The sequence below is a fragment of the Miscanthus floridulus genome, chromosome 12 (genome assembly GCF_019320115.1).
Source record: "Miscanthus floridulus cultivar M001 chromosome 12, ASM1932011v1, whole genome shotgun sequence".
NCBI classification, from domain to species: Eukaryota; Viridiplantae; Streptophyta; class Magnoliopsida; order Poales; family Poaceae; genus Miscanthus; species Miscanthus floridulus.
In genome coordinates, this window is record NC_089591.1 from 40,397,069 (window position 1) to 40,423,108 (window position 26,040).

Below are 26,040 nucleotides of genomic sequence, written 5' to 3' on the forward strand. Positions count from 1 at the left end.
GTTTTTTTTTTCTCAATCTCCTTTAATTTCGTTCCTTCCTCAATCTAGTGGACCATAATTTTCCTATACCTTTTTAGAGTTTTAGGGCATTGCCACTGTCTTAGCATTCAGCAAGATAAAAACATTCAATTACAACTTTTAGGTGGGTTCCACCCCCCATCACCCACAGGAAAAAGCGACAAAACATTACAACTCCAAACTTAACCGACTCTCCTTAAAGTTCTGTTCTCCAGGCTCTCAACACGGCCAGCTAACCTGAAAACTCTTCCAGACTAGCACCTCTTTGGAACATCAGCTTCCGCCACGGGATTTCCACAAATTCCCTATACTCCAAAAGTGTAGTTTCTTAATCCCTATACTCTACAATTGGGTATCCTCGATCCAGTGGAGATGCTCCGATAAGTGATCGTCTCCACAACCCCACACTCTAAAACATGGTCAATGAAACGATTTTTCATATCTTCTTTTGGAAACGAATCATCAAGGTGTGCTATGAACCTATGACAGCCTGAAGCCCAGAAGTCTGACGTACAACAAGCACATGCCTAACGCATGCATGTCAGCACATCTTTGTCGATGACTTTTACCCCATGGCCACTAAGGGCACCACCAACGCAGGCTGACAAAGCTGTTAGCCTCATAAAAAACTACAGTAAACATAAGCAAGAGAACTCCCATCCTCCCAAATCCCAATGTAGAGACATAACTCTATTGCAGCTTTGAAATGGTCTAGTAGCTTTTTCACATGATGTGCAGGTGCCAGGGACACCACCCTCCCTCCAACGCGAGACTGAGCGGTGGCTTCAACTTTTGGCCAGACGAAGCACTTGCAGCGTCTGCAAGACCACCACTCCATCCGACATGAAAGCTATCAGCAAACGTGGAGGTTGACCGTGTCGCGTTGGGGCTGCTCTAACCCGGCAGACCGTTTCACGTGGTGAGAGAAACATGAAATGTTACATGCTATATGCCACGAATCAACCATACAACGGTCTCATTTTCCCGCGCGGCCGCGTCACTCCACCGCATCCGCGCTGCCGAGAAGCGCCAGACAGCACTGTGGCCTCCCGCGGTCCGCCACCGGCGACGTCCGGGCTCCGACACAACGAGAGACACGGGATAGTCGGACGCGAAACTGAAACAAAGGCCCCCGCTGAAAACGGCCAAACCTCCCCCGCGCGCCCGTCCATCCCACCGCATTGCACGGCCGCCCCCCGGCCTGCGCGACGCAGCAGCCACGGAACGCGTCTCAGTCCACACACGCAGAACCCCCATCCCATTCGGATAGGCCCCGCACCGGCAGGCGCGCTCCCGCCCCGAGCCCGACCGGCGAAGAACACCCCCGCGGCGCGCGGTGGCGTGCGGTCGGAGCGGCGGAATCGAAGCCCCCCTCTGAAAAATCCCTTTCTTCGCCTCTCGCACGGCGCATCGCGTCTCCGATCATCCGCCCCCGCGCAGGTTCCCCCACCCTCCCCACCTTCCTTGCGTGCCGCGGCCACCTCCACTTCCTCAGTTCCCCCTCCCACTCACTCGATTCCCGATCCCAAACAGCGGCGCACGGCGCAAGCGCAACTAACCAATGTCATTTTTCTATTCGATTCGATTGCGTGCCGCTTTACAGCCACGCCTTGGAGCAGGTAGGAGAAGCCTATAATTGAAAGGACCATCCAATCATCCACCGAACTGGTCGAAGAGGGAAAAAGGGACAATCGGACGATGGAGGCGTGCTGCTGCTCGTCCTCATCGGCGCCGTCGGCGTCCATCCTCGCCGCCGCGCCGGACGCGGCGGCCCTCCGCCGCCGCATCTCCGCGGCGGCGGCGGGCGGGAGGACGCCGGCGGTGCGCCCGCTGCGCGCGTCCGCGGTGACGATGCTGGCCACCGCGGTCCCTTCGCGGCGGCGCGGGCCGGGCGTCGTCAGGGCGGTGTTCGAGCGGTTCACGGAGCGCGCGGTGAAGGCGGTGGTAGTTCTCGCAGCGGGAGGCGCGCGGGATGGGGGACGAGACCGTCGCGCCGCACCACCTGCTGCTGGGCCTCGTCGCCGAGGACCGGACCCTCGTGGGGTTCCTCGGGTCCGGCCTCCGCGTCGACCGCGCGCGCGAGGCCTGCCGCGACGCCCTGGGTAAGGCCGGGCCCGCGCAGCCGGCCACCGGGATGGCCACAGACGTGCCATTCTCGGCTGCCAGCAAGCGCGTCTTCGAGGCCGCCGTCGAGTTCTCCAGGAACATGGGCTGCAATTTCATCTCGCCCGAGCACATTGCTCTCGGCCTCTTCGACCTGGACGATCCCACCACTAACAGAATCCTCAAGAGGTTGGTGCTGATCTTCTGTTCCATACTCCTCTCCATTAAGAAACTCTGCCATCGTTTTTGGTCAATGGTATATAAATCCTAATAATATGGCCAATTAGCAACAAGACACCAACCTTTTCAGTGCCTAATAACTTAATAAGTAAGCAATCAACCTCCTTTGGAGTGTGACAACAAATGCATTTAGTTACTTACAACTAGAGCAAACAGGTAATAAGCTCTATAGACAACAAGCGACATAGCAAATTCAGCAGTCTGGCAGCTGTAAATGTAGCTACCAACCAATAGCAACGGTTGGATGTAGTTGATGATCAGGACTCTCAAAATAAACTTTCGTTCGTTGTAGAGAAAATTAGATAAAAATTCCCCGTTTTGCTTTTCATTATTAGTGTGATTTACTGGTCCACTGCATCCGTTGTAGCTTAGGAGCAGATCCAAGTCAGCTAGCAAAGCAGGCACTTAACCGAGTCCAAGGAGAGCTGGCCAAAGATGGCAGGGAGCCTGTGGGGTTATCTTCTTTCAAAGTACGTGAGAAGTCTGCCGCGGGAGCTGGCAAGTCTGCAATTGTCAAATATTCAAATAAAAAGAAAGGTCAGAGGATGAGCTGCTTTATTGGAGTCTTCCATTATTCTTGATGACAGAGCTCATTGTATAAATCGACTTGTTTTATTTATCATTTCAGAGAAGAGTGCACTAGCTCAATTTTGTGTGGATTTGACCATGCGAGCAAGTGGAGGATTAATTGATCCTGTTATTGGTCGCAAGGAGGAGATCGAAAGAGTAGTTCAGATTATATGCCGGAGAACAAAGAACAATCCAATTCTGTTGGGTGAAGCAGGTGTTGGTAAAACAGCTATTGCTGAGGGCTTGGCTCTTAAAATTGCTGATGGAGATGTTCCTATTTTCCTTGTGGTAAGATCCAGTGATGGATAACCAGAATCCCAGTCATGTTGTAAAGTATTGAGCAACAACTGCGGTTAATAGTTACTACTCATCTACATTATTTTACAGGGAAAACGTATATTATCATTGGATGTTGCTCTACTCATGGCTGGTGCAAAAGAAAGGGGTGAACTGGAAGCCAGGATTACTAGTTTACTTCGTGAAGTGCGCAAAGCAGGTCATCTGGCTTGTCCAATATAAATCACTGGATGTTGAATTTTTTTTCTTGATATACAATCTTTAATTAGCTCCCAAATTTCATGTAGGTGATGTTATGCTATTCATCGATGAGGTCCATACTCTTATTGGATCTGGAATTGCTGGAAGAGGAAGTAAAGGAGCTGGCCTTGATATTGCCAATTTGCTCAAGCCTGCACTGGCTAGAGGTGAATTGCAGGTATGGACTTCACAATATCCAGCTTACTCTATGTTGCCCTTCATGCTTTGCACTTAATGCACGATACTTCCCGTATTGACAGTATTGATTCATGCGCTGCATCATTTTACTTGCTGTCTAGATGTGTGGGCTGTTATATTGCTGTGTTTTCCAAACAGACTGTATCATGCACTATTTGTACATTAGAGATTTCCCTAGAATCATGTATTTTCTGTACTAGTGACCTATTGATTGCATAGCTTATTGGCAATGAAGGTTTACTTTTTTGAGAGAGAGAGAATGTCAATGAGGAATTGTGAAGGACAGTTTGTGGTTAGAATAGTGGTTCTTGTATTTAGGGTAGACATTCGGTTAGACTGAACTAATCAATTCAGTTCTTCAGTTTTCCTGAAATATCATGACCTAGAAAATCGCTCTTGGTTATGATTGAACTACCCAACCATTGTCAACTCAGGTTCCCACAGGCAACAAAAAAAAAGAAAGAAAGAAAAAATAAAAATCACATGCGCGCTGGCTAACACCAGGACCCATCCACTGCCCGACCGCTGTGCTGCCTGCAGGATCTGCTCCACCGCTGCTGCCAGCTGGAGAGCAAACAGGGTCGGGATCCACTGCCGGCTCTTGATAGTCCGTGGCCACGCATCCACACAGATCCAAGCCGAGAGGGAGGATGCAAGGGTTGGAGAGCTGGACTGCCGGAGGAGGCTTGGCTGCACAGGGTAGAGCATAGAGGCTCTCTGCTACTGGGTGTTAGGACCAGGCAAGGCGGGTGTGGCATTTACTGCCTGGAGGCTGGGGAAATGGGGATAGGGTGGGGATGTGGGAGGTTCTAGGGTTAGTATTGGGCTGGTTTGCTTACTGTGCTGATTTACTTATTGGGCCTCGTTTGTTTCTTTTTTTTTTTTTTTTTGGCAAATCGGTTACCCGAGGCTATGAACCGAATTACCTGGACAAAGTTCGGTTACCTGAAACTCAAGACCTAATTAGGGACCAAAAATTTCGATTTTGGTCCCGGTAATTCGGTCAGTCTTTGGTCATCTGTTAATTATGCCCACCACCATTGTATTGCTCTTGTTATACTGTTTAGTGTATGCTTTGTCACTTGAGTGAGATTCGATCTTTATGAAAGCCACATCTGCTTGAAGTAAAACAGGTTTTCCAATCTGTGATAGAATATTAAGTATTTCATGAGCCACCCAGCTGCCTGAGATTTGTTTTTCTTTCCCCGTGGTTATTCTTGTCTTTGCTCACAGTGCATTGCGTCGACAACTCTAGATGAACACCGTTTGCATTTTGAGAAGGATAAGGCTTTGGCCCGCAGATTCCAGCCAGTATTTGTCAAAGAGCCTAGCCAGGTAACTCAAATTTCTCTTCCGAAAGCCACTTGTTAGGGTTGGTGTCTATTTTCTCATATTATTAATTTTTTACATACTTCTACAGGAGGACGCTGTCAAGATATTGCTTGGTCTCCGTGAGAAATACGAGACTTACCACAAATGCAAATACACTTTAGAAGGGATCAATGCAGCAGTTTACTTGTCAGCAAGATACATCCCTGACAGACATCTTCCTGATAAGGCTATTGATCTGATTGATGAAGCTGGCAGTAGGGCTCGGATGGAATCATTTAAAAGGAAGAAGGAAGAACAATGCTCTATTCTCTCCAAGTCACCAGATGAATATTGGCAAGAGATTAGAGCTGTTCAGAGTATGCATGAAGTGGTAATACAATGTTCATGGTAGAGCAGTTGCAACTTGCAAATGTTTCATATACTGGTGGATGTTTATATTTCACTGTACATCACATTTCAGGCACTGACTAACAGGTTGAAGTATTCTCTAGATGAGAATGACAAAGAGGATGGTGTTAGTATTGAAGTCATAGGTGACAACAAGATTGCTTCGCCATCGATGCCTCCAACTTCAGTCGATGAGTAGGTTCCCTCATGTAGTCATGTCATACAGAGTAGGCTTCACATCCTGCAACTTAGAACCATATAACTTATGGTCACTCTTAACATGCAGACCTATTCTGGTTGATTCAGAGGAAATTGCAAGAGTCACATCATTGTGGTCAGGGATACCAGTCCAGAAGTTGACTGCAGATGAAACAAAGCTTCTAGTTGGACTAGATGATGAGCTTAGAAAGCGTGTCATAGGTCAAGACGATGCTGTTGTGGCCATATCTAGAGCTGTGAAGAGATCACGTGTTGGCCTGAATGATCCTGACAGACCTATTGCAACACTACTTTTCTGCGGTCCAACTGGAGTTGGAAAAACTGAACTCACAAAAGCACTAGCAGCGAGTTATTTTGGATCTGTGGGTTATGCCTTCCTTCTCACACCATTCTCTTGTTATTTATATATATGTATTACATGTTGCATGGATCATGTCTTGAAAAAGTTATTTCTTCCATTTGCAGGAATCATCTATGGTTCGGTTAGATATGAGCGAATATATGGAGAGGCATACTGTGAGCAAGCTGATAGGCTCTCCTCCTGGGTACATGGGATTTGGTGAAGGTGGAACTTTGACTGAAGCAGTCCGGAGAAAACCATTCACTGTAGTCTTGCTTGATGAAATAGAGAAAGCTCATCCAGATATTTTCAACATTCTTCTCCAAGTATTTGAAGATGGACACCTGACGGACTCACAAGTACTTGTTCCTGACATCCACCATTATATTTTTTGTGCAAGTCTTTTCAGATCTTAGAGGGCTATACTAGCCAAATCATGCACCTAGGGGCTTATACTAACCGCTCACTAAGATGATTGCAATACTTGTACTGTTTTCTACCTTGCTAATGCCTTGGTGAAATGAATTTGCCGACTCTAAAGATAGAAATAGATTTATCTAAGTTATTTAATACAAGCAACTTGTTTCGCATGGGCCTTATCCTCTCTGTGGTCTGATAGCGATGTGCATCATTGAACTTTTGCATTAACTACAGGGTCGCAGAGTTTCCTTCAAGAATACGTTGATTGTCATGACATCAAATGTTGGTTCTACATCAATCTCAAGCGGAAGGAGGAGTATAGGTTTCTCAACACAAAAGGATAGAGAGGAAACCACCTATGCTGCGATGAAATCCCTTGTGATGGAAGAGCTGAAGTCATTTTTCCGGCCTGAATTGCTCAATAGATTGGATGAAGTGATTGTATTCCGTCCTCTTGAAAAGACTCAGGTCTGTGGTTACACTTACTGTTTTGTTGATATTATGTGGTTTTGAATACCATATCACTCATTCATGGAAGGTAGGAACAAAAAATGTTAGCTTGATACAATCAGCTTGCACCTAGAATAAATGTGCATCATTTTTTTTACATATGTAGTTCAAATGAGACATTTATACTCCCAACATTTTGCAGATGATGGCTATTCTCAACCTAATTCTACAAGAAGTCAAGAGTAGGCTTCTAGCCCTTGGGATTGGCCTAGAGATATCAGATTCAATGAAGAACCTGATTTCTCAGCAAGGGTATGACAGAAGCTATGGCGCACGGCCACTTAGAAGAGCCGTTACTCAGCTGGTTGAGGATGTTATCAGTGAAGCAATTCTCTTTGGACAATTCAAGCCTGGTGACACGATATTGATGGACACTGATGCCACAGGGAAGCCTTGCTTGAGCCGGCTGAATGATCAGACCGTCCAATTGTCTGACCCCGCTCCAACAATGTGAACATCCCAGCACCCTGTGTATATAGTAGCAACTTACACATTTATTCCGTACATAGGATCCTCATCTCAGCGTGTACATAACATTCCAGTTGTTGGTTTCTCTCCACAACATTATAATGTAAGTCTGATCCTTCAATTCAATTGTACATAATTTTATCATTAAAAAAGCGTACATTATTTACATTTGGCCAGGTAACGGTACATATAATTTTGTATGCTCCAACATGTCAACCTAGCTGATGAATCTGATTATTGAACTTCAATATGCTCAGCTGGATGTAAGCTAAAAAACATACATTTAACTGTTGTTTAGACCCCTTTGGAACAAAGGAATTTTAGAGGATTCTAATGTTATAGGAATTTTTTCCATATGCCTCCTTGGGGAAAAAAAAGAATTGAAAACCACGCGTAATTCTTAGATTCCTACGGAATGCATGGAATTTCTGTATATTTTCATGTGATGCATTTAAAGGCTACATTAGAAACTTCACTGCATTTCAAACTCCTGTTTCATACAACTCCAATCCGTGGTTCTTCTATCCCTACATTCAAATAATCACATTTAATGCAAAAACTGATCAATCCTTTTGAAATTCCAACATGTGTGCTTATGTTGATAGAAGCAGCTTGTGGCATATAATCAGGGCGCAGAGCCGTACGCAGGAGTGCAGGACACAGCTTCGCAAAGGGCTGAACGATACAGAACAGAACCAAACTACCATCCAGAAGCTAAATAAAATGTGTGAATTGCAGTTTCCCTTCGATTGACATGCCCTAAACTAGTAGTAAAAAAAACTTGATTGATCAGCATAAACCAGAATACAAAAATTGGCATTCCAAGAACAGACTTGCATACACTTCAACGCAGAAAGATGTGTGCATAATTAAAGATATGAAGGCACGCCGAATTGGTGGCCTTCCAAAATATTCACGTAAGTTCTTTTTAGCGGGTGCTTTTATATCAAAATTTTACGGCTCAAATAAGACGCGTCACAGATGAAGCAAGTGGACGTATTTAATGAAGCATGGCTTCGTGGCACGCAAATGAACAATAGCGCATAGCAGGAGATGGTAGATTCTCGATATGTATGACCGGTGCCTAATTAACATGATCTGCGCACGTATGGGAGTACGCGTGCATGCTGCTAAGGCCTTTGTATGCATGGCCGGTGTCCCAGCTGTACTCGGTCTTATCTGCTCGTGAGAAGGTAAATTTTTTTGGCCTGTCCTTTCTCGCTCGCCGCACGCAATCCCACGGACCACGACCCAACGCGCCCTCCCTCACCCACAGCAGTCGGCGTCGCCGACCCCGCCCAAGCCCCAGACCCAGCCGCCGCCACAGACGCATACGCAGCAGCAGTACCAGCAGGCCCCGCCGCCGCCGCAGCAGCCGCAGCCGAAGCAGGCGGCAGTCGCGGGGGCGGGGGCGGGGGCGGGGGCGAGGGCAGCGGCGAGGGCGGCGGGGCGCGTGCTGGGGCGGCCCATGGAGGACGTGCGCGCGACCTACACCTCCGGCCGTGAGCTCTCCTTCTCCTCCACCTCCTTCGCATCCTTCTCCTCCTCCTCCTCCTCCTCCACCACCTTCGCCTCCTCTTCACCCCACTCCGCTTTCCCGCCGCCCGCTGCGATGCCGCCGCCGCAGCCGCAGGGCCCGTGCAAGGCGCTGGCGGTGCTGCGGGACCACGTGGGCTCCGTCTCCAGCCTCTCGCTCTGCGGGGAGTTCCTACTCAGCGCGTCCACGGGCGGCGACATCGTGGCGTGGCAGCAGCCTGACCTGCGGCGCTTCGCGCGGTTCGGCCACGGCGAGAACGGTGGCTCCGTCAAGGCGCTGGCGGCCGCGGGCGGGCGGGTCTTCTTCGCGCACCAGGACGGCCGCATCCGCGTCTGGCGCGTCTCCCGCCGCTCCCGCTCCCAGAACGTCTTCAAGCTCGTCGCCGCGCTGCCCACCGCCAGGGACTACCTGGGCCGGGTGTTCCGCCAGACCAGCTACGTGCAAACGACGGCGCGGCGCAGCCACCGGCGCCTCTGGATCGAGCACGCCGACAGCATCTCCTGCCTCGCCGTCGCCGCCACCGTGCACAACGCCGCGCTTCTCTACTCGGGCTCCTGGGACCGCACGCTCAAGGTCTGGCGCATCGCTGACCGCAAGTGCCTCGAGTACATCCGCGCCCACGACGACGCCGTCAACGCCGTCGCCGCCGGCTCCGGCTCCGCCGACGGCCGCGTCAAGGCGTGGGAGAAGGGCAAGGCGTCGCATTTCCTCCAGGGCGTCCTCATCGCCCGAGATGGCGTGTTCTGGAACGCGCTCGCCGTCGCCGCATCCGACCACCGGGTCTACGCCGCGGGCTCCGACGGCCACGTCGCCGGCTGGGACCGCCGCGCGCTGGACCCTCGCGTGCGATGTGAAGGCGCACGACATGCCAGTGCTGTGCCTCTGCGTCGTCAGGGACCTGCTCTGCACCTGGCTCCGCCGACAAGACCATCGGCCTTTGGCGCCGGCAGAGCGGCGGCGAGCTGGCCAAGGTGGGCGTCACTGGAGGCCACGAGGGCCCTGTAAAATGCATCCAGGCGTCCTGGTGCAGGCTCAGCAATGGCTGCATGGTCTACAGCGGGAGCCTAATATATTACAAACTGGAACTTAGATTTTAGCTTATTTCCCCAGATTGAGTTGCTTTTGTATAACAGGGATATGATGTGGTCGCCCTGGCAAGTCCTGAACGTTTTGTTGTTGGCTTGGATATTTCTGATCTGGCTGTCAAGAAGGCTAAGCAGGTATGCTTATGACCAGTAGTTGATTATCACTTATTAGCTAAGGGAAGGTATCTTGAGAATTGGCCTGCTCGATATCTTAACTAATCTCTTCTTGTTTTCCTAGTGGTTGCGCTTGATATATGCCATAGAATATATTTTCCAAGTTAATGTTAATCACAAAACGAACCATATATTGTTAAGAAATGGCAGCTTTATGGTTTTCCTGTTATGTGGATAAGGTCTCCCCCCCCCCCCCCCCCCCCCCCCCCCCCCAAAAAAAAAAACTCCTGAATTGTAAATTTTAATAAAAAATGCTTGTGTGGGCTTGATCGAACCCACTTTACAGATAATTGATGTTGAGTCTGTTTGCAAATAAAATATACATTATTCCAATCATCACACCTGTAATACAGCTTTTGTACTATACCTTTTGTCTTAAAAACTGTCTTATGATTTTAGGATAATTGTGTCTGATTGTCTTCTCCATTGGTGTACAGTGGTCAGCCTCTTTGCCCAATGCAGATTGTTTTACTTTTCTGGCTGAAGATTTCTTCAAGTGGATACCGAGCGAACAATTCGATCTTATATTTGATTACACGTAGGTGTCACACATATTATCAGTTTATTATTTTGATGGCAGCTCAAATTGTATGTATCGATGTGTGCAGGTTCTTTTGTGCACTTGACCCGAGCTTGAGGGTCGCTTGGGCAGAGACAGTTAGCCGGCTTCTAAAACCAGATGGAGAGCTTCTTACCTTGATTTATCTGGTGAGGATGTAATCTTTGATCTGTGTGTCTTTGCATGAACCGCCCTGATTCCACTCATTGTACAAATCATATGATGTTCTCTTCTTCAAACTGAACTTTAAAGTTTCAATTATCTCATTTACCCGTAATTACCAACCTAATTTTATATGTATTCTAATCCTAGAAGGTTGTGTTGTTAGCTCTTTCCATCTTTGAGGGATTACAATATGATGTACTCCACTGGAAGTTATGTTGGTAGGATACATTCTGAAGGCAATGAATAGATTATGGGGGATGTTGTAGAATCTGTATTGATGGGCCATGAGGAAAGTGAGAAAAGTGGGTGCATTGTTGATATATTGGTGTAAATCAGATTCAGAGCAGGGATTTTGCTTACTCAGTCTGACCTTAGTGCTTGATAGTTCAGAGGTACCCAAAAGCAGCCAGACACCTATGTATTCTCCATTGGTCTCATCTTCATGTGCCTGTGTGTTTCAGGGCTTTCAGAGTGAGATGGCCCTGAAAGTAATGAATGAACATGTTGTATTTTGTGTGAATCAGCTCAAGTGATTGTCATTGGACAAAGACATGATAAAAATCATAATACCTCCTGTCTCAGTATGTTTTGTCCATTTGGTGTCATTACTCTAATAGGAAAGACAAAGCAGAAACATGGAAAAGTTGAATACAAGTATTAGTACAGCACTGAACACCAAAATTAATCTGTATGCATGGTTGATATCATTAGCTTCTTGAATGGTATTCAATTGCTTTGCTCACCATGATGGGAAGTTCTTACACAGCTTCATATCATATTACATATAAGTGATCAAGAGGGAGGACCACCTTACAATAATACAGTTGCTGAGTAAGAATATCCATCCCTTTGTCATCAGTTAAAAACTTTTGTATTGTTGTTGGTAACATGACTACTTTATTTTTTACAATAAAAGGGAACCATCAGTTTTTCTAGTGTTAAACAAAAATTGTAACATTATTCTTTACTGTTGTGCTGATAACTGCCCACTCTGAAACATCAGTTATCAGAAGGTACTGGAACCGCTGGGTTTGAAGGCCATTCTTATGGAAGACAATGAGCTAGCCATTAAACCACGGAAGGTACACTTCGTTTTCTCATTATAAGTCATCTTATATAGTACAAAGACACTTCATGTTGCCCACAGTTTCTGTCGGCATGGCTTGGCTACATTATCACATTCTTAATGCATGAGCACTGATCAGCTACTCAACCGGCATCTATACCTGCAACTATGGTCACTTGATCTATTTACCTAATTATTTAAACTGTTTCTAGGGATGTGAGAAAATCGGGAGGTGGAAAAGATATGCACACCAATCATCTCTGTGAGAGAACTGCATTGGTATTTCCCTAAACAAACAAAGAAAAGAAAACTTCTTGTAATTTCGTTGCTGCGGTAATGAAATTTGGTTTTACCGATGTGGAAAAAAACGAACAAAGAACAAAAGAATAGACCATGTCGCTGCCTCAACTATCGGATGCTTTGGTGCTCCTGCTCCGTCACCTTTGGACGTCAATGAGATGCTAGCTTCAATTGGGGAGATGCATAGAGATCTCAGTTGCCTAGAGGTGTCGCCTTCAGTGGCCTAGCTATGCTACTACGTCCGTTGCTTCTCTTAGAGTTGATAGTGGTCTTGGTCTTGGTCGTGAATTGTTTGTATGTAATTGCCTAATTATGAATTCTTGATCCCTGTGAGCCGTTACAGGGATTGTGCTGGTTTTGGTAAGCCTTGGCTTACTAAGACCATTTGTTGTAAATGTTCTTTCCTTTAATGAAAAATGTGCCTAAGCGCGGTCGCGAAAAAAAAAAGAATAGATGGAAGGATCAACTTCTTACATTTTTTAGATCTACATCAGAGTTTTAGACTTGCTTTTGTGCCTGATGAGACTTCCTGAAACATGTATGTGTGCTGCCCAAGCCCAAGAAGTATGACAAGAATGCTTGACCTCAATATACTGGAATTATAATCCTTGGTTTCGAAATAGGAATGCAGTTATAGTGCATCCTATACGAACTTTATTTAGTTATTACTGATAAGGAACTCACATGGATACCTAGCACTGATACTATGCTAGGTACGTAAAAACTTAACCACAATGACAATTGCAAACGACCTTGCATCACAATATAGCTGGTATAGAAATTGCGCCGCTATTTATTTGGTGAATGTAAGAAATAACTTAATCATGTGTAGTCAAGTTGTGGACATGCCCTATGCCCTCGAAATTTGAATAAATCCGCGAAGCTTGAATATTTATTCAGCTCTTCTTATTTCAACAACTATCTCGGGCGTCTCGTAGGGTAGCGGGCGCATTACAAGGATATACAAGATGATTGATGCCACTATAGTAGGAGTTAGGATAGCAAAGATGGTCATGGTGAGCTCATCTTCATCTAAGCACATCTTGAGAGTGTCAGCTTCTTGCTTCTAACAATGTACTCCAGCTCCTGCTTGATGTTTTCTTCGATAGTCTCCAGCTTGCAGCACTTTTCTCAGGCTTCTTCTTCAAATTTTAAAATAGGTTGGCGTTTGAATAGGGTCGAGTGTGGAGTGTCTTGTTGTGAAGGGGGAGCTAGGGGGGCATTTTATAGGCGATTAACGACGGGTTTAGAGGGTGGGTGCGCGCCATTATCGGTGGCACTGAGCAGCATCGGGGGCTGAGGGAATCAGGTTTGTGGGGGACAGCAGCGGCAGCATCGGCCCAATGGAGGTGACATCACGAGCGGTGTCGTGGGGCGGTGGTGCCACGTGCGGTGGGTGGCGGTGTAGAAGAGACAGTGGCATGACGCTGAGAGGATGGCACCAGTGTGCGAGAAAAGGAGCGCGGGTGAGTGGCCACTGGCGGTGCGCGTGGCTTTAGTTTGCATGCGGTCTTAGGCCAAACATACAACTTAAAAATGAAAGCCTACACTATGTTAGTGGGAGGTCTTTAATTTGTGAAAAGGCGGCTTTAATTTGCTACCTCCTTTGCGATTCATTTCCAATCATAGCTGGTCTGCTTGCATCTGAATGGTTGCTTTTCTTGTAACCCGTTTGTTTTTTGCCTCGAAAACCCTAAGTAAGTCTAACGAGGTCTAAGGGTAAATCGACATAACAAACACAACAGATAAAGCAAAATGCACATCCAAAACGCCCTTATACGAGTACAACATACATGCACTCCCTCTCTCATCCTCGACACATCGTTTGGCTCCTACGACCCGATGGTTCTTAACATCTATGACTAAAATACAATGAAAAGATTACAACACTAGAGGATGACGATGAAAATCACTACTAACTACGGGTACATGTCCCCTAGGGCAACTCATCTACTTCGTCGGACCAAATGGCTTCATTCCTGGCCTCGGTTGGTTCTTCTTCTGCACTGGCTAAGGATCTGTCTCCTCTCGTGGTGGTGGCTGAGTGAGGGGAAGCAAGGACTATGCTTCTGATACCTTCGAGGGTGGAGGTGCTGGTGATACTACAATACCGGTTCTCCTTCTTTCCGGCGGGTGGACAGGGATTCCCTCCAAGACCAAGGGTTCTTGCCTTTCTGTGTCAAGCATCCTACGCTTGGCCCTTGTGACCAGATAAGCATCCTCCAGCTGCTGGGTGTGTCGATCTTCAGCCTCCTTCAGGGCTTCCGCCATGGTAGTCTCACGACTTTCTATGACTGCCACATTGGCGTGCGCCTCAGCGAGTTGCACTTCGAGCATCCTGGAGAAGATCTTAGCTTCCTTGGCTCGGCGAAGGCACTTCCTCAGCTCCGAGGCCTGCCGGTCATACTGCTCATCTAGAGCAATCAAATACGTGGCCAGATGTACCACAGTTGGGCTGTCTTCTTGCGTGTCCTGCCCTTGTAAAGCCTCCATGCGAGCCCTCCATACCCATCGATTCTTTTCCAAAGGTGGAAAGAACTTCATGGGGGTACGAACAATTGGCTCTTCATAGATCTGGCAAAGATGCCGCAAGGCTTTGCGGGCCACAACTTGGTAGGTGTCGACGAAGCGAAACCCGGTTGCGGTCATATTCCAGGCTTTAGTGATATCGAGGAACTCCTCACTCTTCCCAATGTAGACGATGACCTCACATCGCTCAGTACCATGTTTCTCATACTCACGACCCTCATACTCGGGGCGATCCTTGACTCTGAGTTTTTGCAAGGTGGCATACAGGATTTTGGGAAAACTCTCAGTGTTCAGGCAATAGCTGCTAACCCAAGCTCCTACCATCCTTGGTGGATGATGGTTACAAGGAAGGATCGAGTGAGAAGCTTGCTCAGGAGAAAGGCTAGGTGAGCTGAGACTCACTGAGTGGTGGTGCCAAGTGGCTAGGCTAGGCCTTTTGTAATGGAGGAGCGGTCATTGGGCCTAGCGCAGTCCACCATTTAGTCTAGCGCGGAGAACAATAAAAGGAAAGAGGCAGGATTTTTACGCGCACGAGGCGAGCAGTGTCCGAGGCCATTCCCTAAGCTATTTAGAAATTCACTCAGTAAATTTAAAAGCACTTGACATCTTCACCTACGCAGGGTGGGTCGAAAGTAGGTGGACACATTTAATGCCTCCCCTCCATGCTACCATCAGATAAAAACAAGTCGGGCAGGTGGACACATTTAATGCCTCTCCTCCTTACCATCAGATAAAAATGATTCATCGACCATGTATGAACATTTGTACTTACACATGCATCCATGCATCTAAGACACGGCTTGGTTTGTGTGCACGTTGCTCCCGAGGTGGTCGGTGGTTGGGGTTGGTCGTCAATAGGGAGAGAACGATGTGCAAAAATGCTAAGAACGGTTTCCCTATATGTTGGCAACAGTGAAAGGACGTATAGGACGTGCATTCATGCATATCCTGTTTGTGTATTATAGTGCCGCATTGCTGGCAGATACGCCATCCATAGGTGTCACACAGTGTCATATTGTGCATGACCTACTCATTCCTGTTCTAGAGTTAGGTCTGCATTGTGGCTTCGTCCTCCGCGTTCGCCCGTGGTTCACGCCTATAGTGACCCACGTGTCCTCGTACCCCTTTTCTATGCTCTTGTCGGACCCTTGCCCTGCAGTCGTACTACTCAGTAATGGCACCGCATGTCGCTCGCCTCGAACATGCGGAATTTGGTCGATTCATTCATAGTGATCCCGCATAGGAACCCTAGTGAACCGCGTCAGGACCACAGACCGCTCCGCCTTTATAAGTAGAGCCTGACTTAGCCATTGGTACCACCACTCGGCGCACTTTAGCTCGCTTAACTTTTCCTTTGAGCTAGCTTTTTGCTCAGCCTTCCTCACAACCACCACCAGAAATGGCAGGAGCCTGGGTTAGTAGTTACTGCCTGAACATTGAGGGTTTCCCTAGAATCCTGCATGCCACCTTGCAAAAGCTCAGAGTCAAAGATCATCCCGAGTATGAGGGCCGTGAGTATGAGGAGCAAGGCACCTAGCGGTGTGAGGTTACCGTCTACATCGGGAAGAGTGAGGAGTTCCCCGACCTCACTAGAGCCTGGAGTGTGACCGCAACCGAGTTTAGCTTTATCGACACCTACCAGGTTGTGGCCTATAAAGCCTTGCGGTACCTCTGCCAGATCTATGAGGAGCCCATTGCTGGTACCCCCATGCGGTTCTTTTCACCTTTGGACAGAAATCGGAGGGCATGGAGGGCTCGCATGGAGGCTTTGCAAGGGCAGGATGCACAAGAGGATAGTCCTACCATGGTGCATTTGACCACGTACCTTCTTGCCCTGGATGAGCAGTATGACCGGCAAGCCTTGGAACTGAGGATCTGCCTTCGGCGGGCAGGAGGAAGCTGAGATCTTCACCCGAATCCTCCAGGTGCAGCTCGCTGAGGCGCATGCGAGTGCTGCAGCTGCTGAGAGCCGGGGGACTGCCATGTCCGAAGCTCTGAAGGAGGCTAAAGATCAGGTATGTCCATCAGCTATGGGAGGCCTATCTTATCACCAGGGCCAAGCAGAGGACGATGGCTGCTGAAAGGCAGGATGCCTCGATCTTGGAAGGGATCCCTGTCCACCCGCCTGAAAGAAGGAGGACCGGTGTTGCAGTGCCGCCAACACCTCCACCTTTGGAAGTGTCAGAAGTAGAGCCCTTGATTCCTCTCACTCAGCCATCGCCAAGAGAAGATGTAGATCCATAGCCAAGGCGGTTGAAGAATCCACCAAGCTCGGAAATGAAGATGCGTAGTTCCAAGTAGATTAGTTGCCTTGAGATGTTGTACCCGTAGTAGTAGTGCTGTTCTTCACTGTCTTCCAATATTGTACTCTTGCCGTTGTTTTCTTCCGTACTGTTGAGATCGTCCATCATAGGGAAGGTGAATGCTGTGCCGTGAATGGGAGACTGGATGTCTGTATGATGTACCCGTATAAGACCGTTTGAATATGCATTTGGTTTATTTCCATGTGTTTATTGAGTCCATCTACTCAGTTCCCGTTAAGCATGCTTAGAGTTTTCAAGGGCGATGGTAGGTGGGTTACAAGAGAAGTTGCCATCCAGATATCAGCAAACCAGTCGTGATTGGATAATATAGGACGCTGTATCGATTAATTGTGGATGTCCCAGTAGAACACTTGAATCTCTTTAAATCAAATTCGTCGCTAGATTTGAATTCATTGTCCCTTGTTGTGAAGGGAACCCTTGTTGTTTGAACCTTCCCTTGCAATACTCCCCTTATTCTGTGGTCTATGACCCCATCGCCTTCTAGCCATGAAGTTGGTAGTAGTTGCCTGGTTAATAGCTTATGGTGTCATGATGAAACTAAGGGCTCCCTGTACAGCAGCTGCCACATGGTGACGCTGCTCGCCACGCGCTGATATCGAGGTTGTTGACCAAGTACCTTTACCAAGTTACACCGCCATACCACTTTTGATACAAATATTCGAGTGTTTGAACGAGAAATCCACAACGGGTTGATGAAATAGCATTCTCTCAAAGTAAATAAGAGGAGGTGGTTTCGGAGGAAGCATGTATGTTGCGATCTTACTTCATACTAAAGTTTGACGCATATTGTGGACAAGAAAGGGAAGGAAAGAAGAACACTTGGGAAAAGTTAGCCTTGGGTAGTAGGAAATGCTTAGAAAAGGCTAGGTGGATGTCAAGTCCTAGGCACTGTGCCCAGCTCGACCACGCTACGTACGCCGGGTCGCTGTCACCGCGTGCCCCGTGGACGCCGTCGGTGTCGAGCCCATTAGCACCCTGTCCTCGCATGGCCTCGACATCGTGCCGCACTCGCCGTCCTCGTGCACTATACACTTCTCCTTTTCCCGGCCTCAAGTTCGCTCTTGATCCTCGTCCTCGTCCCTGTACCAGACCCCCCTCCCTTCTTTCTTCTTTTAGAGACACGACCACCCGCACGCCTCTCTCGTCGAGCGAATCCTCTCTCCTCTCCTTTATTACCCCCCTCCGCTCACTTGAGCTAGGGAACGCGCCATGGCCGGCTGTATCTCCACAGCGTGAACCGGCAACGTATCACATCCATGCTGTCTCCGCTTCTGGTGCGTTGCGCCCCATCTTCGTTCGCCACTATAAGATGCCCTTGGTCCTTGCTCTTCTTCTTCATCCCCATCCTTCTCGAATCCAAAGCAGAGCTACGAGATCCTGTCCTCATTTCGTCTGACTGAGGTGATGGTGTAATATAAGAATAAGGGATCTGGTTTTTGAAGAAGTTCAAGTCTACCGTTGGTTAGTTTGGTCTTAGGGTTCATGATGTTTGACTTCTCAGTCTTCTATTTCTGGATCTGTTGGTCATACGCCATGTTTTGGATAATCATTATCTTGTTGTTTCTCCATTGTCCTCGTCTATCCCGACTTCTAGAGTAAGCCTTGGTTGTGCTAGGTTGCTCTTAACCATGTAACTTTAAATTCCCAGTGTAATTTAGTGTTCGACACCATGTAATCTTTCGTGTAATTCTAGATTTACTAAATGTGTTGTAGTTCCACCTAAGGAGAGTGGATCCTAATTCACTCTTTTGTAAACCCTCGCGTTAGGAGTACTTGTGTTGAAGTTTTTGCTATTTCCACCTATAATATAATCCTAGCCAATGTTATGCTTTAAATCTAAGTGTGTTAGTTGCTTGAGCCAAACTCCATCAAATACTTCTTTCAACTAACATGTCATTGATTTACTGACCTAGAATAGGCACCATGTAATGACAACCAACCTCTATGTTCGTTTACAGTATTGAGATCAATCTTCCGTGCCAACACGATGAGAAAATATATTAGACATATGAGCCATATTTCTCAAGATTTTTCCTATACCAAGCACATCACCCAGCAGCGAAGCGCGGGCAGCAGTGGCTAGTAACTAGAAAACATATACCAGTAGTACAACCAAATACTAGTTGTCACTGAATAGCTAAATTAAACTGTTCTCCTGGCCTAATTTCTGCAACTCGAGGGGAAAAAATAACTGGCACCGTGCGGCAGTGCTGATCACTTAATTTGCTCTTGTCAACTCTGGATCTCTGCAAAATGTATAAAAAGGAGATTAAGAAAAGGAACACTAAATGCTAGAAAACCAGAATTTTTTTGTTAATCATTCCATACCTTTTAATGTGATCAAGTATGAGGAGTCTGGGACCAGGAGGGATCTTCACATCTCTGAGTGCACTGGCATGATAAACGTGTATTTCCAATAAGCACAACAACAGTTTTGTTTACCCTCAAATTATTTTTCTGAGTTGAGCGGGAGAGACTATATGGACCAAATAATAATAAACTGCATAAATCCTAGATTCTGTGGCACAAGCTGCAAAAGGACCCTAGATAAATAGCACAAACCTCAGGTTCCATTCACATTACCTGGTAATTTCACATCTTGTGCCATGGCTCAGAATTCTATAATCTAGGAATTTTAAAGAAAAAACATTTACCTGTCCGTAAGGAGGGCCAAGGTTTGATCAGTCAGGAGACCCTTCTTGAAGTTTTTCTCATAGTTCTCAAGGCCTAACTTTTGCAGCATGCTTCTTCCACGAGAATATCACTCTGTGGCTTTGATAACTTTTGACCGATCTACAAAACAGATCAAATTGGCAATGGTTAGAATGATCTACTCAAGAGTCGGGTGACCGTTTATAAAGCAGAAATTTTGCTGCAGTACTACACAGGATACAGAAGGCAAGGACTAGTAACATTTCCAACACGGAGGAAACAGCATCGACAAGACAAGACTTAATGAGCAACGAAGCAACTTCCATCAGCAATAGACATTCTCAGATTCTTACCATGAAAAAAACCACCTTGAAATACAGCAAAAGCAACACCAGTTGTAATTGCATTAGCTACTGGATTTGGTGTCCCCATTCCACTCACGATGGAGAATAGAGCCCCAGAACCAAAAGCTGCTGCCATGCTACATGCAAAAGAGAAATCGTCAATCAACATGTAAAGCAAAAAAATGATCTATAACTGAGGCAGACATCTAAACAAACATGTTGAACATAACTGCAATAGTGCAATTTGAGCACGAGTTCAAATGGAATCAAATGTGCAATCTAGTTTATTTTTCTTGAAAAAAGTTTAAGCTGAATGGACCACTGCAGCATCGCTCAGAAAAAAAATATTGCAAAGTACAAATTAGTAAGGTTAACTGTTAAGATACTTGTCATTGACTACTGGAGGCAGGGAAAATATTAAACATATATAGAAGTAAGGTGTGTACTGTACAACATACATGAAGGCTCTCATGGGACCTGCAACTATTCTTTTTGATAAAAGGAACTTGCAAATATTAACAGAACAGTAAATTAAACAGAACCCAGAAACCCTAACCTGCCCTGGACATCCTCCACTCCTCTTATTCTTCTCATAACACAAGATATGCCTGCATTCGCACCAGTCATGACCGCAAAGTTTCGTGCTTGCACCAGGGGTCCACCCGCTAAAGCCTATAATTCAAATTTAAGCATTACATAAATTGCTTAAAGGAAGTGGACGGTATTTTCCTTTCGTATGACAATTGCTTTTAGAAGCAATAGCCGATATGTGCATAGTAAAGGGATCCTCTGGGACACTTTGGCTTAAATGGAAAGAAGAGCATTTGCTTTTTGTCCTTAAAGAAACATGCCATCACATGCATAGGAAAAAAAAAAGAAGCTATCTTGCTTTTGTTCATGAATAAAGACCTAGAGTTTGCTTGCTTCCGGGGCAAAGTAAAATCAATCATCTCGACAAAAAGATGTCAACCCCGTTCGTATTTCATATCAGATATTAGACTGTCTCCAACGAGCCGGACCTAAAAACAAGAGTTTGGGTACCGCACAGTAAAAGCATCCCGGACCCAAAAACTATCACATTCCAACAGGCGACGCAAACGAGAAGACAGGCATAGGAAATAGCCAGGAGCAGCAGCCGGCGGCGGCCATAGCCCAGGAGCCCGGAGCTGTTTCTTCGTCGCAGGAATGGGCAAGAATGGCATCCAGTACGCAGTGGTCAGTAATACTGCTTTGTACTCTCTTGCAGCGATACTACCTTTTCTTATCTCCCTCGCAGGAGGCCTGACATCGTCGCCGTGGTCGTCGCAGGTGGACGCCTTCACGGCGGAGCCGTTCAAGGGCAACCCCGCCGCGGTGTGCCTCCTCGAGGACGCCGCCAAGGCCGCTGACGAGCGGTGGATGCAGTCCGTCGCCTCCGAGTTCAACCTCTCCGAGACCGCCTTCCTCCTCCGGGTGCGGGTTGCGTTGCCCGAGGAGGAGCGCGAGGCGGCAGAAAGCGCGGGAGACGGCGGCGTGGTCGAGGCTGGCCCCGGGCGGCAGCTGGAGGATGGCGAGCGGGTCCGGGTGGCCCGAGGGGCCCATGGACTGGGAGGCGAGGAGGACGTCGGGGACTGCAAGGAGCTCGTCGGCGCCAGGGAGGAGCGGGTCCGCCTCCACCGCCCGCTCTGCGAAGCGCTTGCAGCGTGGAGACGCAGAAGGACAGGGAGAAGAAGCTTATTTGCGTCCCGTGTTGGCTCTCACTCAAACTGCGTCGCTCGTTTGCCAACTCCGTTGGAGAGGTGTTTTACACGGATAAAGCACTGTAGACAACCCATTTTGGGTTTGGGTCGCATTATGGGTGATCTGTTGGAGTCAGTCTACCAGTGCCCTATTACATATAAACAGTCACCGATTTCTTAAGATTCTAAAGAAATTCATAATAACATTAGTTAAAACGGTGTGTTTCGGCATCGCAGTTCAGATATCCATTGCCCCCCAAACTCTTCACATCAAAGCGAATTTTGTAGTAGTAATATTCACTGCGAAATGGTTGCGCATAGGGACCGGGCCAGTACCTGCGCTTGCTTGAAGGAGGCCAAGACCTTGGGGTCGGCCCCAGGCAGCGGCGGCACGGGGAGAGCGGCCCCGCCGTCGGGCGCGAGCGTGCCCATGAGCCCGCCGAGCGCGGCGCCCTGCACGGCCCCGACCGCCGTGACCACGGCGGCCTCGACGTGGGTGGGCTGCTTCGCTAGCCACGCCCGCACGCCGGCCTCCAGCGACCTGACGCGGCCGGTCCACTCCCGCCAGTGGGTTGGCCATGCCCAAGCCCCGCGCCGCTGCCACCTGCGACGATGAGGATGCCATCACCGTCAGCGGCCGTCGCTTCTGGTCCGCCCTTTCCATCTAGCCAACCAAGAACTCTCGCCGCCTCTCTCTCTCCGGTGCTTCGAGGCCGTTGCGAAGGAGGTGAGGGTCTGAGGGAGCTGCTGCAATGCTGCGTTATCCCCTCCTGGCTCCTGCAGTCCTGCCCTTGGATGCCCCGCACCTTTGTAGAATTGTAGAGAGGGAGAGGGAGAGGGAGAGGGAGGGAATGAGGTGAGGGGCTGAGGGCGCTGCGAGCCCGTCGGCCTCGCCTGAATTGCGGCATTTTATATTTTTACCATTACTAAGATAGCGCCTCTTACATATTTACCATAAGATCGCTCATCTCTCGATTGTCATTTTTATTATGCCTCTTACATATTTATCATCTTTAAAAATCACACGTCTTCCTTTTACCACATTTGCTCGTCTGACACGCCACGGTGACACGACACGGTGACGTCTAGTCAGCAGGGCAATGCGAAAAGACCAGCCTGCCCCTACCTATCTGCTGAAGAAGAGAAATGTGTTTTGCAATGAATTTGTCATGGCCTTTTTGTTTGAATGAATCATCAGTTGTAATTGGCAAACCATTATTATGACATGCAAAAAAAAATTATCCATGCATAATAAGAGAAGCACATTCTGGAGGTACATTCTAGTCCTTAAAAAACGAGATTCACATTGTAGCCATCTAAAAATAAGAGAGGCATATCATGTTCATGCAAAATAATAGAGGCACATCAGCTTTAGGAAATTAAGGTCACTACATAAAGTACTTGTTTGTGGCCATTGCCGATTACAAAGGAACCAAATAGAAGCAGTTTGTGGCCATACATATAGAGTTCTTGGCCATTGCCCATTACACAGGAGAGCATGCTGATAGCTATGCCCATTTCATTACAATAGAAGGCCATGCAAAATAATGGTTCTAGCCAATTACACATATTATGAAGAGTTCAGGCTTTTAGCAAAATAAAAGCAATATTCCAGTTCATCTTCGGTCTCCATTTTTCTTTCATCCTTAGGTTTTCCTCACTTTCTTTGCCAACTGCTTCCTCCTAGGTGTCATTTTCTTCACAAGCTCAACTTGCAGTTCATCTTCTGGGAATAGGGTCCTATTCAAAACAAGAAAAGTCATGGATACAGTAACATACATAGGGACATGAACTGCAAGTTGACTCAATAGCATACCTCATAGCTGCTGTGGTTTCTTGGACATGAACTTCTAAAGGCATCATATCCACGACATCTTCCTGTGCATGAATTGCAGATAACTCATTTCTTGTAGCTTCTATTTCTTCTTTAGCTGCTGCTTGTGCTGCTTCTCTTGCAGCCGCAGCCTTCAGTTCAGCTTCCTCAGCCTCTCTCCTTGCCTTTGCTGCAGCTTCCCTTGCCATTGCTCTTTTGGTTCTTGGAGTGACTGCTTCATCACCAGCAGCACCTTTGTTTGCTTTCTTCCTCCCAACCTGGACATTACTCTTCTTGGTTCTTTTCCTGCAACAATTAAAAAATTAGTTAATAGCTATGACAATTAGTAAACAAATACAATACATGTGTTAAGAAATCACATTTTCTTGGTTCCAGTGAGAGAACATTTCCAGCTACCACCCCTGTGACCATACTCTTTGCAGTTAGGGCACATGACTTGCCTAGTAGCTTTTCCACCTATCTCCCTTGCTGATTTAATCCTATTCTTCCTGAGCCTACCTGATTCTTTCTTTTTCTGTGCTGGAGGGTACAGCTTGAAGGCCTTGTCCACCTCAGGCCACTGATTCCTATCAGTTATGTTAGGAATTATGCCTACATATGCTGCTTGAAACTTTTCCACTGAGTAGTACTGGTACACAAATGATCCCATATCAGGTTGCCTCATGCTGGTAATCATAGCCAAGGCATGTGGATATGGTTTACCAGTTATCTGCCACTGTCTACATGTGCACATTTTCTGAGGTAAATACACAACATGTCTTCTAACTTCTTCATCCTTGTAGACCTCTGTAACCTCAGCTTGATTAGGGTGGCCAGAGGAGATGTTCAAGTGTCCTAGGCCCCTTGATGCTGCATTTAGTTGATGTATGACAGTAGGCAATATACCAGGAGACAGGGCTGTAGAAATCTTCCTCCTTTTGGCAAACAAAAGCATGATCTTCTCTCTAATAGCATCAGCCATCATATGCACAGGCAAGTCCTTGTGTTCTTTGATCCAAGCATTCCAAGATTCTACCAAATTGTTGTTGATGTAGTCACATTTGATGTCATCATAGAATTTACTTCTTGCCCACAGAAAGGGATGGTGCTCTGTCAGCTATTTCTGCACATCTAGACAAGCACAGTTAGCCATGTACCTTTCTTTGTCTGAATGCTTAGTATCAAGCTCAAATTCCTTTTTTATAGCATGCTGCCTGACAGCTAGCCTAAACTCATCCATGTTGGGATAGCATGTGCCAACACTCATATCTGGATTGTCCCTGTCCCATTCGTACATAGGCTCTGCATCAATTGTGTCATCAACATTGATAACTGCTTCATTCATATCTGCTTCCATCTCTGCTGTGATAACCGGAATGGGAACCTCATTTCTAGCAGCTTCTTATGCCTCTGCTTCCTTGAAACCCATTACCTCATATACCTGTTCCTCATCAACAAGCTGTGTAGCTAATCCATCATCATCAGGATTCTCTTGTATGGTTAGTGTATTCCAATCAACTGCTACAGGCTGTTCAGCAGGAGGTGGGGGTGGTGGTGGGGAACTGCAAGTATCACCACACTCCTCTGCATCATCAGGCACATGACTTGGTCCAACATGAGACCCATTGGTGACACCAGAGACACATCTTGCTACAGAACTGCCTTTGTCTGTACATCCACCTTTGCTCACAACATCTACTACAATGAAAGCCTTCCTCTCATTCCATCTGTCCTTAACCATCTGCTGCAAATGCTCATCCCTCCTAATCTTCTACTCAGACCCAGTATCTTGGTCAACAACCCACACTGAAAGTGTTTGAAATGGCCCCCATATAATCCTTGTGGATAAATCCTCATGAAACTGAGCCAGGGTGTACTCACTGTTCCTGTCAAACCATAAGTCATGTTGCTGCTCTGCCATGTCGACTCGGTCATACTCACTATACTCACCAACAGCAACATATTTAGTGACCTTAACAACTAGTCTAAATGCAGAGCCAGGATCGATCCTGGCATAATCAGCCATAATTAAATAAATATGGAGTCAGAGAGTATCCAACCCACTACACAACTTAAGATGGTAACACTTACCAAGGTGGGCAGTCACTACTAGCCATTGTAACCTCGATTGATTGACACCACCTACTACATCAGAAGCCTACGAAGCAAAGAACAGATAAAGATAAAGTGAGCAACCATGGTTCTCACGTTAAAATAGAACTATCTAGGAAAGCTTACTCAATTTAGGAATTAACAAAATATGAAAGTAGGGCATCTCAATTAGTCCAGCCGTGGTGCACTATACTACTTTCATGAGAATCAAATCATGCATGTGAATGGAGAAAAACACTAGCTGCAGTCTGCCGTTTGAGCTATCAGTACTACACTCATATGTATCAAGAGTAAAAGTTGAAGAATGACTAACAAAAATT

At 47.0% G+C, this 26,040-nt stretch overlaps 4 protein-coding genes and 1 pseudogene across 4 annotated transcripts; 3 read left to right on the top strand and 2 right to left on the bottom strand.

The window, feature by feature from the left end:
- Window positions 1-1,196: 1,196 nt before the first annotated feature.
- LOC136495447 (chaperone protein ClpD2, chloroplastic-like) lies at window positions 1,197-7,463 on the top strand. The gene is given in 13 exon segments (XM_066491382.1): window positions 1,197-1,965; window positions 1,967-2,310; window positions 2,729-2,898; window positions 2,990-3,219; window positions 3,319-3,427; window positions 3,516-3,646; window positions 4,900-5,001; window positions 5,087-5,368; window positions 5,459-5,580; window positions 5,672-5,966; window positions 6,070-6,303; window positions 6,599-6,832; window positions 7,017-7,463. Coding segments are annotated over 13 exon segments (2,814 nt in total). The 5' UTR covers window positions 1,197-1,716; the 3' UTR covers window positions 7,329-7,463.
- Window positions 7,464-8,466: 1,003 nt separating this feature from the next.
- On the top strand, window positions 8,467-12,716 carry LOC136495748 (F-box/WD repeat-containing protein pof1-like). The gene is made up of 7 exons (XM_066491591.1): window positions 8,467-8,535; window positions 8,619-9,850; window positions 10,013-10,099; window positions 10,576-10,676; window positions 10,747-11,944; window positions 12,141-12,207; window positions 12,306-12,716. The coding sequence occupies exons 1-5, from the start codon at window positions 8,467-8,469 to the stop codon at window positions 10,773-10,775; spliced, it is 1,518 nt and encodes a 505-aa protein (XP_066347688.1). The 3' UTR covers window positions 10,776-11,944; window positions 12,141-12,207; window positions 12,306-12,716.
- A 6,282-nt stretch (window positions 12,717-18,998) lies between these two features.
- Window positions 18,999-22,656, bottom strand: LOC136497716 (chloroplastic import inner membrane translocase subunit HP30-2-like; annotated as a pseudogene).
- Window positions 20,775-22,111, top strand: LOC136497715 (uncharacterized). Its single transcript, XM_066493564.1, has 2 exons — window positions 20,775-21,292; window positions 21,386-22,111. The coding sequence occupies exons 1-2, from the start codon at window positions 21,263-21,265 to the stop codon at window positions 21,974-21,976; spliced, it is 621 nt and encodes a 206-aa protein (XP_066349661.1). The 5' UTR covers window positions 20,775-21,262; the 3' UTR covers window positions 21,977-22,111.
- A 1,328-nt stretch (window positions 22,657-23,984) lies between the features above and the next one.
- Window positions 23,985-24,965, bottom strand: LOC136495749 (uncharacterized). The gene is made up of 2 exons (XM_066491592.1): window positions 24,766-24,965; window positions 23,985-24,693 (listed from the first exon to the last, which is right to left on the bottom strand). Exons 1-2 carry the CDS (start codon window positions 24,963-24,965, stop codon window positions 23,985-23,987), a joined length of 909 nt encoding a protein of 302 aa, XP_066347689.1.
- Window positions 24,966-26,040: the final 1,075 nt, after the last annotated feature.

Bases quoted from the DNA above. Each gene is read 5' to 3' on its own strand.
- LOC136495748 (XM_066491591.1), top strand. From the start codon at position 8,467: ATGCTGCTAAGGCCTTTGTATGCATGGCCGGTGTCCCAGCTGTACTCG. The intron at 8,536-8,618 runs GTAAATTTTTTT...CCTCACCCACAG, and splicing joins TCTTATCTGCTCGTGAGAAG to CAGTCGGCGTCGCCGACCCC. The intron at 10,677-10,746 runs GTAGGTGTCACA...CGATGTGTGCAG, and splicing joins GATCTTATATTTGATTACAC to GTTCTTTTGTGCACTTGACC.
- LOC136497715 (XM_066493564.1), top strand. From the start codon at position 21,263: ATGGGCAAGAATGGCATCCAGTACGCAGTG. The intron at 21,293-21,385 runs GTCAGTAATACT...TGGTCGTCGCAG, and splicing joins ATGGCATCCAGTACGCAGTG to GTGGACGCCTTCACGGCGGA.
- LOC136495749 (XM_066491592.1), bottom strand. From the start codon at position 24,965: ATGGAAGCAGATATGAATGAAGCAGTTATCAATGTTGATGACACAATT. The intron at 24,694-24,765 runs GTACATGGCTAA...TCTGTGGGCAAG, and splicing joins AAGCATTCAGACAAAGAAAG to AAGTAAATTCTATGATGACA.